This window comes from Phragmites australis, chromosome 4 (assembly GCF_958298935.1).
Source record: "Phragmites australis chromosome 4, lpPhrAust1.1, whole genome shotgun sequence".
Classification (NCBI taxonomy): Eukaryota; Viridiplantae; Streptophyta; class Magnoliopsida; order Poales; family Poaceae; genus Phragmites; species Phragmites australis.
The window spans coordinates 45324446-45338427 of NC_084924.1; the positions used below are offsets into that span (position 1 = coordinate 45324446).

General features: G+C 45.1%; 3 protein-coding genes across 4 annotated transcripts; 1 reads left to right on the plus strand and 2 right to left on the minus strand.

The window, feature by feature from the left end:
• Positions 1 to 1308: 1308 nt before the first annotated feature.
• On the minus strand, positions 1309 to 4777 carry LOC133916776 (proteasome subunit alpha type-6-like). Its single transcript, XM_062360611.1, has 6 exons — positions 4503 to 4777; positions 4308 to 4402; positions 4024 to 4105; positions 3185 to 3281; positions 3025 to 3083; positions 1309 to 2694 (listed from the first exon to the last, which is right to left on the minus strand). The coding sequence occupies exons 1-5, from the start codon at positions 4576 to 4578 to the stop codon at positions 3065 to 3067; spliced, it is 369 nt and encodes a 122-aa protein (XP_062216595.1). The 5' UTR covers positions 4579 to 4777; the 3' UTR covers positions 1309 to 2694; positions 3025 to 3064.
• Positions 4778 to 4853: 76 nt separating this feature from the next.
• LOC133916775 (uncharacterized) lies at positions 4854 to 6391 on the plus strand. Of its 2 annotated transcripts, XM_062360610.1 has the most exons (5): positions 4854 to 5263; positions 5347 to 5428; positions 5588 to 5826; positions 6041 to 6191; positions 6277 to 6391. In XM_062360610.1, the coding sequence occupies exons 1-5, from the start codon at positions 5258 to 5260 to the stop codon at positions 6294 to 6296; spliced, it is 498 nt and encodes a 165-aa protein (XP_062216594.1). In that variant the 5' UTR covers positions 4854 to 5257; the 3' UTR covers positions 6297 to 6391. The 2 variants fall into 2 exon arrangements, with proteins under 2 accessions (XP_062216594.1, XP_062216593.1); XM_062360609.1 differs by lacking the exon at positions 4854 to 5263 and having other exon boundaries at positions 5305 to 5428.
• Positions 6344 to 13631, minus strand: LOC133914850 (UDP-glycosyltransferase TURAN-like). Its single transcript, XM_062357841.1, has 15 exons — positions 13547 to 13631; positions 9689 to 9744; positions 9472 to 9606; positions 8935 to 9083; positions 8731 to 8820; positions 8568 to 8634; positions 8445 to 8508; positions 8250 to 8355; positions 7974 to 8140; positions 7775 to 7885; positions 7647 to 7708; positions 7520 to 7572; positions 7357 to 7432; positions 6884 to 7012; positions 6344 to 6802 (listed from the first exon to the last, which is right to left on the minus strand). The coding sequence occupies exons 1-15, from the start codon at positions 13629 to 13631 to the stop codon at positions 6791 to 6793; spliced, it is 1362 nt and encodes a 453-aa protein (XP_062213825.1). The 3' UTR covers positions 6344 to 6790.
• Between the last annotated feature and the right edge of the window lie 351 nt (positions 13632 to 13982).

Here is a 13982-nt window from a genome sequence, read left to right on the forward strand (position 1 = left end):
TCCCCGGCCGCATAGCCCTCCAGCCCCACCAAGGCAACCGGGCTAGCCAACCAAACCAGAGATGGTAGTCCAGAACCGACAGGCAGCAGGGGACCGATGACCCGCAGAGAGTCGACGCGGCCGATCTCCACTCTGCAGCCACACCTCATGAGGGCACCACCCAAACGACGAGCGGGCGACGGACGCCGACGATGAGCAGAGAAGCTGCAGAACCGCCACCAGAAGGCAAGCTGCCATCGCAAGCGATGTCCGACGCAAAGCACGCTCAGGAGACACCGCCATGACACCGCCAGACCCTAGAGAGTGGATCTGACGCCTCCGGTAGCAGATCCAGCCCTAGGATACCCGAATCCGACCGGCCAATGACAAGGACACCCGAAGCTACTGCCGGAGAGGAACAACCAGAGGGGGGGGGGGGAGAGGAAAGGAGAGAGCGGCAGGGGAGAGAAGGAAACGCGATCACAACGCCCTGAATTCGGAGCGAAACTTCAGAGCTGTCGCTTGCCACCACCGTCGTCTGGCCGGCAACGGCAGTGGCCAGATCTAGCTTGCTATGAAGGGTTTTGGGCTGAAGGGTGGAGTCGCCGCGTCGCCCCGGTGACTCGGCGGGCAGTTCCCAGCTTCCCTAATAATATAACATCAGCACCTGCGTTTTCAATGGCGCGACATCAGATGTGCCAAGGCTTGAGCGCTCGATTTGGGACGAAGCAGCGCTGTGGAGCCGAAGGCTTGGCTGAGTTGCTAGTGTAGGTTGTCCTTATTAGTTGGTCGGAGTTCCTCTCTAGCTCGTAGCGCGCATATTCTTTAGGAGCCAGGACCTTGTAGGTCCTTTTCTTCCTTTTTTTCTTTGTTTCTTTGCGGGGTTGAGTTTGTACTTGATCGTTTGTTCTCCTTAATATGATTTACCGGCAGGAGAGCACAACGGTGGTGTGCGAAGCAGTAACATGTCGAACTTATGGTGGCTCAGTCCCGTACTCCCGTTCACTAATTGCCGTCAGGTGCTGATCGATCTCCTCTGTTGTGAGCGCTCTGAAAACGCGATCTTCTTCTCTCACAACACCCCCTGACAACACAAGCTCATAGCATTAGCATACATTACAGAAACTGAGGTGTTGCGTGTTTATATTGGAACAAGCATGATGCCTCGATCTCGGTGGCCTTGAAATCTTCCTGGAGAACTGATTGCATCCGAAAAGTATAGGATAAAAGTTAGCAAAGAGTCAAGATCTTATACTGAAGTACAAAGTATCTACATGCCAAAGCGTGACTGCAGAAACTATAGCACAGCGAAATCCTTTAGGTCCCGTTTGGTTCTCAGATTTGGGGCTGGAATCGGCGAATTGGAATTGGGTTCCCTAAATTCAGTTGTTTGGTAGAAGCGTATAATTGGATTCGGAATTACAAAACAATTCATCTGGAATTACATAATAGTAAAAAGGATGCTCGCCAAATCAGAGGCAGTAGCCTCTAAATCCTAACGTATTCCCCAGTGCCTCTTTCTCGAATCTCGTCGAGGCATCCTCGCTCAGGACCCCCTCACCCTCACCAGCGACCTTGTTGACAACACCCCGACCTCGCCGGTGAACTCACTGGTGACCACCGCCATCCTCTGCCACCGACCTCCTTTTTCCTCTTGCTAACTAGGTCCATGGCTGCCGCCACCGAACTCCACGACCGTCAGATCCATGGCTTCCGTCACCGAGCTCCACGGCCGCCAAATCCATGGACGCAGTCGACGAGCTCCACGGCCGCTCCTCGTGCTCCACCCACCGCTGCCTCCACGAGCTCCGTGTACATGGTTGAACCGAGCTTGATGCCTCACCACTTGTGACCCAATGAGACTGCCGGTGAACTACCCTTCTTCCCCAACTCAGATGGTCAGCCCCCTCTTCTTGCTCAACTCCGGTGGTCCCATCGGAGTCCACCGCCAACCACCGTCACACTCCGCCGCCGACCACCACTTCCTTCTTCCCCAACTCCAGCACGAAGTTCCGACACCAGAGAAGCGGAACCACCGCCGCCACACAGGAACCCCATGACCCCATTTATCGGCCTCGTCGGAACCATCCAGCTCGCCGCCAACCCACTACACCACCTCCGGCGGCTGCCGCTTGGAGAGCAACAGCGGCAACGCGGGCATGGGAGGAGCGAGGGGAAGGGCACAAGCTTGGAGACTGTGGTCGGCGGAGAGGCGCCCATCGCCGATGGGTCCTAGATCTGGATCTGGAGTATGCTCAATTTTCTCAAAGTTGGCAACCAAACAATACTTGGAATTGATTTGATCTCATTTCCATTTCAACAATTTCCTCACTAACCGAACAAAACAATTGAATTGCAGTCTATTTCCATTTCCACCTGAGTATTGATTGGAGGCCCAATTCAATTCTTTCATGCCAATTCAGAAATCCAAACAGAGCCTTAGTCGCATTAGCAGTGCAATATGCAACCACGATGTGAACAATTGGTGACATTTACATAAATATATGTGCATACTAATAACCGTACAATTGGTTGTTTGGATCGATAACTCAACATGTATAATATTATACAAAAAGAGAGCTTCTTGCTTGCCTAAATTAAAAGACACGCAAGGTTTACCTGAACAGTTTCGTCATAGGTGAACTGTGGGTCATCCTTCATTTTCTTCTCCAGAAAATTTATTGCTTCCTGCTCCTTAAGCCCGGCACTAGTTGCCTGAAAGAAAATGTCAGCAGACTGTTAATCCTTAATAAATAACCAACAGAAGACAAAGAAACTAGACATCAGCAGAAAATAATTACAGAGAATGGTGGAAATTATATAAGGTAGCGTGGCAAAATGTCCAACGAAGTGACCTGCGGGGTCACACTCGAAGGTTGGGCATTTTTTTTCTTTGTCATAGCCCAAGATCATAGCAACTGAAGAATGTAGCCAAAGAAAATGAACATGATGGGCAAGCTATAACCTGACTGAACACTAGAACACCCTAGTAGAATGATAGAAGCTTAATTGAATAGCTAACATGTGTCATATGATGATACTAACCTACTCCAAGGGGTCTCATGTAGGCATGCTGCGTGTAAACTTATGCTTTGTCTGCTATCCTGAAACATAAACCAGATAAGTAGCATTATATGTTTATAGCTACTGTTTAATTATACACATGAAGCACAATTAACAAATTGGGAAAGGAAAGGCTGAATACCATTTTGCTAACACATCTACAGGCATCTCGTAACCCCATTTGAAACAAAATTCAGCTACTTCATTCCTTGCTTGGCAAACCAATGACCTCGCATCAGCTGGGAATAAGATAACCACATAACATTATTGGTGAAGAGCAAAAGGTGTTCTGGTAGATTTAAAGGCAATCTGTGCAAACAGCAACAAAGTATCTAGTACTCTAAGTGAATTGATGGGCACCCTTATAGGGAAATACAGTCAACAGATTAATTCAGATTCTGTGAAAGAGCACCGCTTTCTACCATATTCCGTATATTCCTAAGGGAAGAATAAACATAGTTGGCAAATCATCCATAACCCCAAATAAAATAAAATCAACATCAGCAACTCTAAAGCCTCCGTTGTTTCCTCAGAATCTCACAAGTGATGGCATTGAAACCTAGCCTAAAATATCACCGTTTCCTATATGCATGCAATTAGCAAGCCTTTAATTCCTTTCTTGGAGCTTCGATGTAATGAGCAATGATGATCATGACGCAGCTAAAAAAAACTGGCAATTTTGACAATCAACCCCCATAGATACAGCTTAATACGTTCAAACAAAAATCGTATACAGGAAGTAATACTGCAAGAAATTGAACTACAAAATTCCACCTTCTGTAATCATATCCTAGTTAGAACCAGCAATACCGCCAGTCAATGTCAGCTGCATCTATCAGTAATACCTACAAACGCAATTTACTAGACAATTCACCAGAAAGACGACAACCTTTCATCGCTGACGTGCATCTAAAACGAATTCTGTACCATAACAGCTCTACTGACCAAATAACGATGTACACCATAGCACAATAAGCATACCTATGAAGCCAGTGGCAAGCAATCCAATGTATTTGGTGATCAGGAACAGGTGCGTCACGCTCGTATGATCCAGCAGCTTATCCTGCACACACAACACGTCAGAGAGCAAAATCAAAATCAAAGTCCCTCTTTCAGGCTCGATGACGACCGCCGCATAAAACAACTAAACCCACAAAGCAGAAGAAAGTTGCAATCTTTTAGGTCCAACGCGCCGCGGAAGGTAGAGAAACAACAGTAGCAAGCCCTCTAGAATCGATCGAGGTGGTCGGCTCCGAACAACTCACCGGCACTTTCTTCTGGGTGACAACGCAGACGGAGTCCTTTCCGCGCATGCCGATCGACGTGAACCCCGCCGACTTGACTGCCTTGAACGCGTACTCTGCGCACGCAGCAAGACACGGTTCAGCCGCCCCCCAGACCTATGCAGGTAAAGAAAAAAAGGCTAGGGTTTTGGGGGAGGGGGAGGGGGTTACACGCACCGACTTGGTAGAGGCGGCCCTCGGGGGAGAAGATGGTGATGTGGCGGTCGTACCCCGCGCCCATGCCGCTGCTCATCTCGCCGGCCGCCGGATGATCTCGCCGGAGTTGGGTGTGATGCGCGAGTAGGCGAGGCTGTGCGCCTTTGCCTGTGGGCGCGCGCGCTCTTGGGAGTTGGGACCGCAAGAAGACCCGGACTCTGACGGTGTGGGCCCCGTCGCCCAGGCCCTCTCGGAGTACTGATCTGCTTTTGGACGCATCCTCACCGTCCGATCTGAACTCTTTCAGGTTAACAACGAACGGCGAAATTAATCTTCCCACTTGTTTGGCGACTGTGATCGATATGGGCCGTCGATTCTTGATCAGGCAGCTAGCATGCCTAAACACTCTACGAAATGCACGCAGTTTATTTTTTCTTTACTCGACTCTCGGTGCATTTGTCCCTCCTATACTTTCTGATCAAACCGAATTCCCGTTAAACGGGTCAGATCTTCCTCGATACTAGTGTTTTGCTCCCAATTAAGTTCAATTTAGTAATGTGTGCATACAAAATTGCACCCCGGCTTGTTGGACATAGCACTCGCCATGAGCTTCTCCTGAGTTGCAAGTGCCATCTTTTACAAGAGTTTTTCTGAATCTTGAACACAAGACCGGAGTTACTGCTCCTATATATACACCTGTATCATCCACCGGCTTGCCAACAAGTCAATTCCCTTGCATTTATCAGTAGTTCCTATACAAGAGGGTGCAAGTAGTCATGGGGGTACACATGCATTCTTTGTTCCATCTGAACTTCCTGTGACTGAATCATAGATGTTAATTCTTGTGCTGCTGCTGTCACTGCAGGTCCTGAATTGGGTGCAGAGCAGGATTCATGGAGCTCATCACAGCAAAAAGAAAGCAGAGTTCATTGTTTGCCCAGCACAACGTAAGAGACTGCTGATGACAATGGCTAATAGTTCTAGATTTTCAGGACACTGAAAAAAAAGATAGTTTCAGAGTTTCAGCGTGTCTCGTGAGCTGAAAGCCTGAAACATCATTTGTTCAGGCTCAGTATAGCTGAAACCCCACATTTCCCCTCCTGCAGATGCTGAGACTTCCAGTGGAATTCCTCGGACCTACGAGCTCAACGACGGCTGGAGCACAGGGATGCTGTCGATCCGGACGTTCGGCACAAGGGAAGGGCACAGACTGAAGAGTTCTGACGGATCCTGCACGGTCAGTGTCGGTGAGCTCAAGAAGCTGCAGGAGGAGGTCAGGTCGCTCATGAGAGCCGAAGGAGTTACTACAGCTGACGAACTGAACAGGGTACATTACCTGACACGGGTAAGGCTTCTCAACTGCATTTCACGCTCGCAGAAAGGACGCATCGTTAAGCTGAGATCGGTCAGGAAACTTGTGACAAGTTCGTTCAGTGGCTTCATGCACAGGCTGAAGTGAAACTTAATGAAGTGCAATAGAACTGAGTTTCTTCCGGGAGTTCATAATCAAGTTGGTTCAGAACTCAGATTGACTCATGTATGATTTCCTTGTTTGACAGATTATCTGGGGATTGCTTCACAAGAACACACATTTGGAGAACTCGGCATTCTCTGATCATGTGATCAGGGATGATCGAGCAGTCCAGATGCCCCGACAAGAAAAGGCAGGGGTAGACGAAGGGGGCAAATGGATCAGAACAGATTCAGAGTGTAAGTTCATCTGACAGAAACAAGGTAGACGTGTAGCAGGGTTTGCATGTAAACATAGAATCTGACATGCTCCTCAATTCTCCAGACATCGTGTTAGAGATCTGAACTTCCAGGATGGCAGCAGAAAGGAAAGACCGAGTTCTTGTACAATATTTATTTGGTTCATTCATGTCTGCAAAAATATATTATCAGCTTGGCCTTAGCGCCAGTGTTACAATATGATTTTCTCTCTTTTGCTTATCATTTATGTAACAGAGTACCAGATTTCAAATAAGGTACCATATAAAACAAGCGATATACATCCTGAAATAATATGGACATGCAGTCAGCAAAGAGCATGTTTTTAGTTAAAAAAAGGAAAAAACGAGGTAGCTCTAAAATTGCCCAAATACATGGTGACTGGGTTGAGACCCTGATGGTTTCAGCTGTAGGTTCTGCTAAGACTAGCAATGGTGATGCCCGTGGTACAAACGAATCCTGGCAGCAGTTGGTGAAGCAAACAATATCTTCAAATGCACCTTTGATTATTCCGGTATGCGCCACACCTATCTCCCGAATAAAACAATCCTTTGTCTATACGAGGTATCTTATCACATGTCTCATCCTATGACCTGCAAAATGGATATGAAAGAAGATAAACCTAATCTGATGAGTGCAATCATAATTACAGTAAGCCAGGTCCCAGCATTTACCTGGTTCACCAAAGGAAGCGCATAAGTTTCCCATTCTGTTGACCATTTGGAAGATGACCCTGTACTCAAGGCACCATCCTTGAGGGATTTCAAGGCATTGCATTCTTTAGGAAACCCCTTGAAGAGCATCTGCATTGTTTTGCAATTGCAAATATTAACATCGCTTCTAATGATAAAAATTAAGTCACCATGCAGACATGTTCATAAAAACTTCAAAAAAAAAAAAAAAGAAGAGAAAGTTGTCATATTCCAAAAGAGCAGTGCTACACATATGACCCCACTCACTGAGCAATCATCTTACACATCGTTTTGACCTTCTCTTCATACTGGCACAGGCAAGGAGAAACCTCCAGGTGCTAATCCAAAGTAGTACGTGAATTGTATGGTAAATGTCGTACGCATAGCAGTTTCAATTCCAAAAATGTCCAAATATCCACATGACATGGAAAATTAAATATTGAAGAGATCCTGACCATAAGTTCATCAGCAAGCTCCGAAGATGTTGAGAAAAGAAGACCGTTTTTGTTTACTTTTACAAGCTCCTCAATGCTGCAAACGGAACAAAAAGTTACATGCTTAAGTGAAAACTATCCAAAGCAAAATATTGCAAACCAAACATCTAGGAAACTGAGTTACCAGGAGAATGAGGCAGCACAAACTGGCAATCCACATCCAAACATATCAACCACCTACAAACATTCAGGTTAAAATCCAGCTAATAAAATTCTTCATCCTTTAGTGAAAACAGGCACTTAAGAGTAACCTTCATAGGTAGGTCCAGCCCTGATGAAGATGTATGCAACGACACGCCTAGATCAGCTGACCCTGCAATATTTGAAGGATTAGCATTTATACTAAAGTGTGAAATGGTTTAGCAATCAGCTGGTTTACCAAGCAATAGAGGGTAGTCCTCTGATGCAAGCCACATCGTCCTGAAGGCAACACGTCTCAACTTCAACCTTTTTATCTGCTCCTCGTATTTCTTCCTATCAGGTCCTTTACCTTTAAAATTGAAATACATGAAACTCAAACAATTCTTAAACTTTGGTTGTCTTTGGTTGTCCAAGTAATATTGCAGAATGGATGATACCAGTGATAATGAGTAGCAATCTTGGGTAGACAAATTGCTTCCCATTCTTCATATCAATCCAAAGATGTCCCTCATCCATGGAGTCATCTTCACCTAATGTTGCAGCAACACGTCTATCGTACATCAGTGCTGCTTCCAGAAGTATGCTGAAATCTTCATCTGGTGTCCTGGAATATGTGGCAAAGATTTGAATTATCCATTCAGCAATCACGTGTAATGAGCATAAAAGAACACTTTAATTATGACCAGTTGACCACACAGTTTAAGAGAACAGACCAGCTTGTGCTGCTCACAACAAGTGCGGGCCTATTAGGCTTCAAGAAAACTTCACCATCTAGCTTACTGGTAAATACAGTAGTGTTCATGTCTTCTGCTTCTTTCTCTGTGTTGTAACATCAAACCACAGAATAAATCAAACTTAAATAAACTTATAGCATGAAAAATGTTTTGATTGAATGGAGAACAACATACCAACAGAGATGCAATCAGCATTGCCCATAGCAATACAAATGGAATTCCCCAACCTGCTAAACAACTATTCCATTCTTAAGGTCACACATGTGGTACTGTATGGAGGGAAAAATAGATGCTCACCCCATGTCTCTCCATCAATGAAGCAGGGTAGAAAAAATCAGGAGATTGATCATAAAGAACCGTTGCTCTGAAATCAACATTATGTTAGTAAAAACTATAAACTATACAATGTGCAGAGCAGCCTTTAATATAAAAAATACTATGATGAAGTTAATCCGTCTACCTGATTCCCCAATTTTGAGCAAGCTCATGCTGCATTGCTTTCGTAACACAAAAGGCACCATCAGCCATCTGCCCAAAGTGCTTCTCAAACCTAGAATACAGGAACAAGTTACTATATTAACAGATATGTTCAAATAGAGGAACATGTTACTATATTAACACCATGTTTAAGCTTAACAGGTAAAGAAACAGGGTAAGGGATTACCAGAAGTAGATTTTGACTACTATGTGACTTCTGCCATGAGACATTCCAAGCAATGTATATCCAAAGTTATGCCAATCCACAATAAATTTAGCACCTCTTAGCCAGCTTGCCAGTTTTACAGCAGCCAGTGTTGGAACAGAGGGTGGATTCTGTTGGAGAAAAGATTATCAAATAATACAAATCAGGTCTCCCATTGTACTGGAAAGCACAATATCTAAAACTCAAGATTATTCCAAACGGTATATCATACAAAAGGGACTCTAGGTGACTAAAATATAATACCTCATGGTACAAATGCACAAGCATAATATGATAGAAGACCGAAGTAGCATTGCCAAAATGAAAAGGATGTGAGGAATAGGTCACCATATCTGTTGCATACAACGATCTCCTACTTAAGCTAGGAGAAGGCATGACAGGAACATCATTAGTTGACTTAGCATGAAGGGTGAATGATGAATTCTAGATCGACAGTGACTGTACATACTGTCCATGCAATTCTGAACTATACAAATAGATAAGGAACCTGACACTAACCTGAACAACAAAGACATCAGGGCGAGGAATCTTAAAACATAGGAACCAAACCAGCATGACAAACTGGATAGCAGCTTTAAGTAGAAGTGCCAGGGCACCAGATATCTTTGAGATTCCCATTAACCACACCGATTTCTGAAGAGAGAATTACCAAGTTAATATAGTAATAATATAAAAGACAATACAAGACAACAGAATAGTGTCCGACAATCAATACCATCTCATGGATGTGAATCGATGGATTCTCTCTCAATGACAGGTGATGATCACTTCCTGTTCATTTACACAAAATAGAACACACGGTCAGTTCTCTGTAAAAAGGAACAGCAACGGAAGGCTACATATTTTATTTACGTCCTAATCTCTTTCCCTCCGGTCGTCTCCCTCTTTGGCGTGTCCCTCTCTCTCTCTCTCTCTCTCTCCCTCCCTCCGACTTCCCCTCCTGTGCCTTCCTCTTCCACTCCTCCGGACTCTTCTCTCCGGCGCCATGCCGCTCAGTTGGCCCAGCCAACCGATCTCACGGCCGACCCGACCCGGTCGACCTCCTCTCTTTCTCTCTTCAACCTCCTCTCTCTTCGGCCTCCTCCATCTCTCCCTCTGGTCTCTCTCTCTCCTTTCTTTATGAGCCGCACGAACAGAAGCCACTCGGCCTTATCCTTGGTCTCTCTCTTGTCTCACCACATGTGGGCTCCACTAGTCACAGGCATGTGAGCCATCCAAAACATGAGAACATTACAGATAATAGACATTCAAAAGCATAAATCCACCCATCTCAAAATTTAGGTTGCCAAATAGCTACTAACTTTTACAATCTAGATTGTAACAATTCAGTTTTTTACAATCCACGATCCACAATCTAAAAGTTGTTTTTCATAACCTCCGGTTGAAACAAAATCGGCCCTTAGATGGGAAGACGCTTATCGGCAGTTATGTGTTTAGTTTACCACTGTGGAGGCCAGTATGGACGAGTGTGGGTGTTCACAGGCGGAGTCGCCGCTCCACAAGGCGTCCAATGCTTCGGCCTAGCCTAATGCAATCGTGCGGAGGCGGCCACCATATTAAACTATTTAAACGTCTATAAAACAGTTGCATCTATGATAGGTTAGGGCTCTAACATAAGCTCTTGATGACATGCCATTTATTCTCTCTTCAAGCGGCTCTATAAGAGTTTTGGAAAAATTATGTAAATACTATCATAAAAAAGTGATCATTGTTAAATACCATCACAAACGTGAAAAACTCTTGAAAATACCATCGTTAGTGTTAAAACACAATGATGAGTACTCGACAGCTCCAATTTTAAAATAGTGGTCTTCCGTTACTCCAAAAATCTTAGAACTTTTTGTACATGTTTCATAATCCATGTGCAACCAATTTTAATTGGATACATCCAAAAATCCTATGTAGAATTTAAACTAAAATTCTCTAAAAAAAGACTACTTTTAAAAATTCTAACAATTATTAGAGCATCAAATAAATTCCAAAATTTTTGGAAGAATTCACTAATATTTTTATAATATGATGTAAAAATTTCTAAAATTATTTCCAGCCATAGGTTATATGGTTACAATCAAATTTAATTAAAGGAAGAATATCACATGAAATGATAAAAATGCATAAAAATGGATCATTACAAAGAAACTCATTTTTTCACCATATAACCTAATGAAGGAAATAATTTTATAAATTATTAAATAATATAATAAGAATATTAGTAAATTTTTCCATATTGTTTGGAATTTATTTGATGCCCTAATAATTGTTAGAAGTTATAAAAGTAGCCTTTTTTAAGAGAATTTTAGTATAAATTATACATAGGATTTTTGATTGATTCCAATGGAAATGGGTTGCACATGGATTATGTAACATATACAAAAAGTTCTAAGATTTTTGGAATAACAGAAGACCATTATTTTAAAATTTGAGCTGTCAAGTACTGTTCATAGCATTTTAACGCTGACGATGGTATTTTTCAGAGTTTTTCGTGTTTGCGGTGCTATTTAGCAACTCAACAACTTTACGATGGTATTTAGCATCAAACGCTCTTTTGTTATGATATTTTCGTAATTTCCCCAAGAGTATTTGCATTGTACATACCTTTAGTGGCTCCTCCTCAACGTTCCAAAGCAAAAGCTCTGTACGGGCTACACCCCTCGCCTTCCGCAGCCGCACGCCACAGTCAGGCTCTCAAGCGCAAGCATAGGTGAGCATCTTTGCCGCCATTCAATTTTATTCTCGGTTCGGTTCGGTTCGGTTGGTGCTGTTCCGACACGTGCTTGCGCCCCCGCGTGCCGCGGACTGTTGGTCGGAATTAAGGAAGGTGGAGCTGCTCCCTAGGCTGCGTCGCGGCGACACACAAGCGGCCAGGCTCGCCGGCGCGGTGCGCACAGTAGGACAGCAGTTTATCGACACCAACCATGGCGGTGAACCCGCGAAACCTGGCCGTGAGTGCGCCTAGCTCTCGGAGACTAAGGGCTATCGGATTAATTAGTTGGATGCGGTTTTTCAAAACCAGAGATAAATGGCACCGGCTTGATTTCAACCTTTCAGTTAGATTTTTTTAACAGGCAAAACTATAATGCTTAATGATCAGAAACTGATCAAGCTGTTTACTCGACTGCAGCAAGGATGCGCTGAGGTCTTTATCATATGACAAAGGACTTGCTGACTTGGAACTGAAGTGGAGCACAAGACATTCATTCAAAGGGTGTGTTGCTCCTCCTATTGGTGAATAGGGAGGCTTATTCAGTCTGCTGCATCTCAATATTCTTTTGGTTGCTACTTTCCAAAATTTTTGTTAATTATAAATCTCATAATATTGTGCATGTATCACATTGCGTGGTTATGCTCCATGGTTCGGATTTAGTCTTGTGCCACCGAACTGTACCGATGCGTATTTTATAGAAGTATATCATCTTCACGTTTGCCGTGTCATCAGAAAGGTTGGACGTCTTTATAAGTACATATTCTTGTGTGCTTAGAATCAATATAATCGAACATTGGACGTCCAGAAATACACCATGCACGCTGGGACAGTACGGGATTTATTACTCTTGAGGAAACTAGACCACTTCACATGGTGATGAGTGGATACCACAACTGAGAGCGTGCAATTTGATGCCGTGGCATCCCTCCCTTTGAAAATAGAGAGCATCGTTCCATGCTTCTGATGTAAAACGGTGCGATGGAAAGATAACGTACAGTAGACTATACAAAAGGTTCGCGGTATCATATCATCCCCGCTGAAATTTGAACAAACCAAAAGTTCCAGTTGTATGGCCTATCGACCAAACCAGCTTAAACTATCCTGCACAAAAACCGAACGTGCAAAACGGAAATGTTACATTGAATCGTTGAATAAGGCATCGACTGTCACGAGGCCAATCGAAAGCTGAAAACCCACCAGCGCAAAGTAAACTGCATTTCATCTCAGTGTCACGGCAATAGCACCACACGCCAGCCGGAGGGAGGTCGGAACGACGCGCGCCTACCCGGGTCTCCGTCTCCACGGAAACCACGGGGCTCCACTGCTGCAACTACGCGAGTCACGAGTTCGCACCTCGCACCAACCAACAACACCGCGCCGGAGCAAAGCTGCTGCTGCTGCTCTCAGAAACGGGAGCACATGAGCGGGCATGCAGATCTCATCGACCTGGGGCAACGAACTTTAATGCTAGAATGCATGTTGGACAGAAAAATAATATCTGGATTTTGGCGGAGAAGCAGCATACATCGACATTTGTTGGTTTCGTTCTATCACGGTGCACTGTGTTCGGTGAGCCAACTGGCAGGCAGGGGTCACACGGAGCACGGCACCTATTTTACGGCTTTATGCGTCACAAGAAGCTTGCCGCGTCACGTGTTATTTGGAGTTGGAGGTGCAGCATTACATGCTTTTTTTTTGTGTGTCTGTTGCAACTTGGTATGTGTACACCTAAATCTTATGTACCTTTCTCTTTTAGTAGGAGGTGGTGAGTGGTGAGAGCTGAGACTCGAGTAGTACGACATGTGGTGAGAGCGCAGACTCGAGCAGATCGTGCCAAATAAGGAGCTGTTTTGACCGCTGATCGCGTACTCGTGTCGAAAACAACCAGTCCGGCTCTCAACTGGAGCAGCCTGCCCGTGCAAGAAGTTGCAGTTAACTCCATCGCCACCCCCATGCGGTCGCTGCTGCCCGATGCTCACACGAACCTCGCCTCGCAACCGATCGCAGCATTAGGGGGCGCACGCTTTCCTTTCTCCTCAGAGGAGGCAGGCAGACGAGAGCGAAGCGAGTCGTGCCCCCTCCTTTACTCGTGTCACGTTGGCGCTCCTCCGATTGGTTTCCGCCAGCCCATGCCCGTGCCGTGCCGCGTCGCGCGCGGATGGAGTAGTCCGTGCGACGTGTGAGCTGTGAACCGGGCGGGCGCGGCCGGTCACGCGGAACGCGCCGCCGCGCAGCTACCCGGAAGGGCGATCCTACGTCCGCCACTGAGCAGCGTGTATAACACACGGAAATGTACCGCAACAAG

Coding starts and splice junctions, on each gene's coding strand:
- LOC133916776 (XM_062360611.1), bottom strand. CDS start 4,578: ATGAGCAGCGGCATGGGCGCGGGGTACGACCGCCACATCACCATCTTC. Junction 4,403..4,502: donor GGGCCGCCTCTACCAAGTCG/GTGCGTGTAACC, acceptor CTGCGTGCGCAG/AGTACGCGTTCAAGGCAGTC. Junction 3,282..4,023: donor GCTTGCCACTGGCTTCATAG/GTATGCTTATTG, acceptor TCTTATTCCCAG/CTGATGCGAGGTCATTGGTT.
- LOC133916775 (XM_062360609.1), top strand. CDS start 5,314: ATGTTAATTCTTGTGCTGCTGCTGTCACTGCAGGTCCTGAATTGGGTG. Junction 5,429..5,587: donor CATTGTTTGCCCAGCACAAC/GTAAGAGACTGC, acceptor CCCCTCCTGCAG/ATGCTGAGACTTCCAGTGGA. Junction 5,827..6,040: donor GGGTACATTACCTGACACGG/GTAAGGCTTCTC, acceptor CTTGTTTGACAG/ATTATCTGGGGATTGCTTCA.
- LOC133914850 (XM_062357841.1), bottom strand. CDS start 13,631: ATGGGGGTGGCGATGGAGTTAACTGCAACTTCTTGCACGGGCAGGCTG. Junction 9,745..13,546: donor ACTGGTTGTTTTCGACACGA/GTACGCGATCAG, acceptor GTAAATGAACAG/GAAGTGATCATCACCTGTCA. Junction 9,607..9,688: donor CGATTCACATCCATGAGATG/GTATTGATTGTC, acceptor TTCTCTCTTCAG/AAATCGGTGTGGTTAATGGG.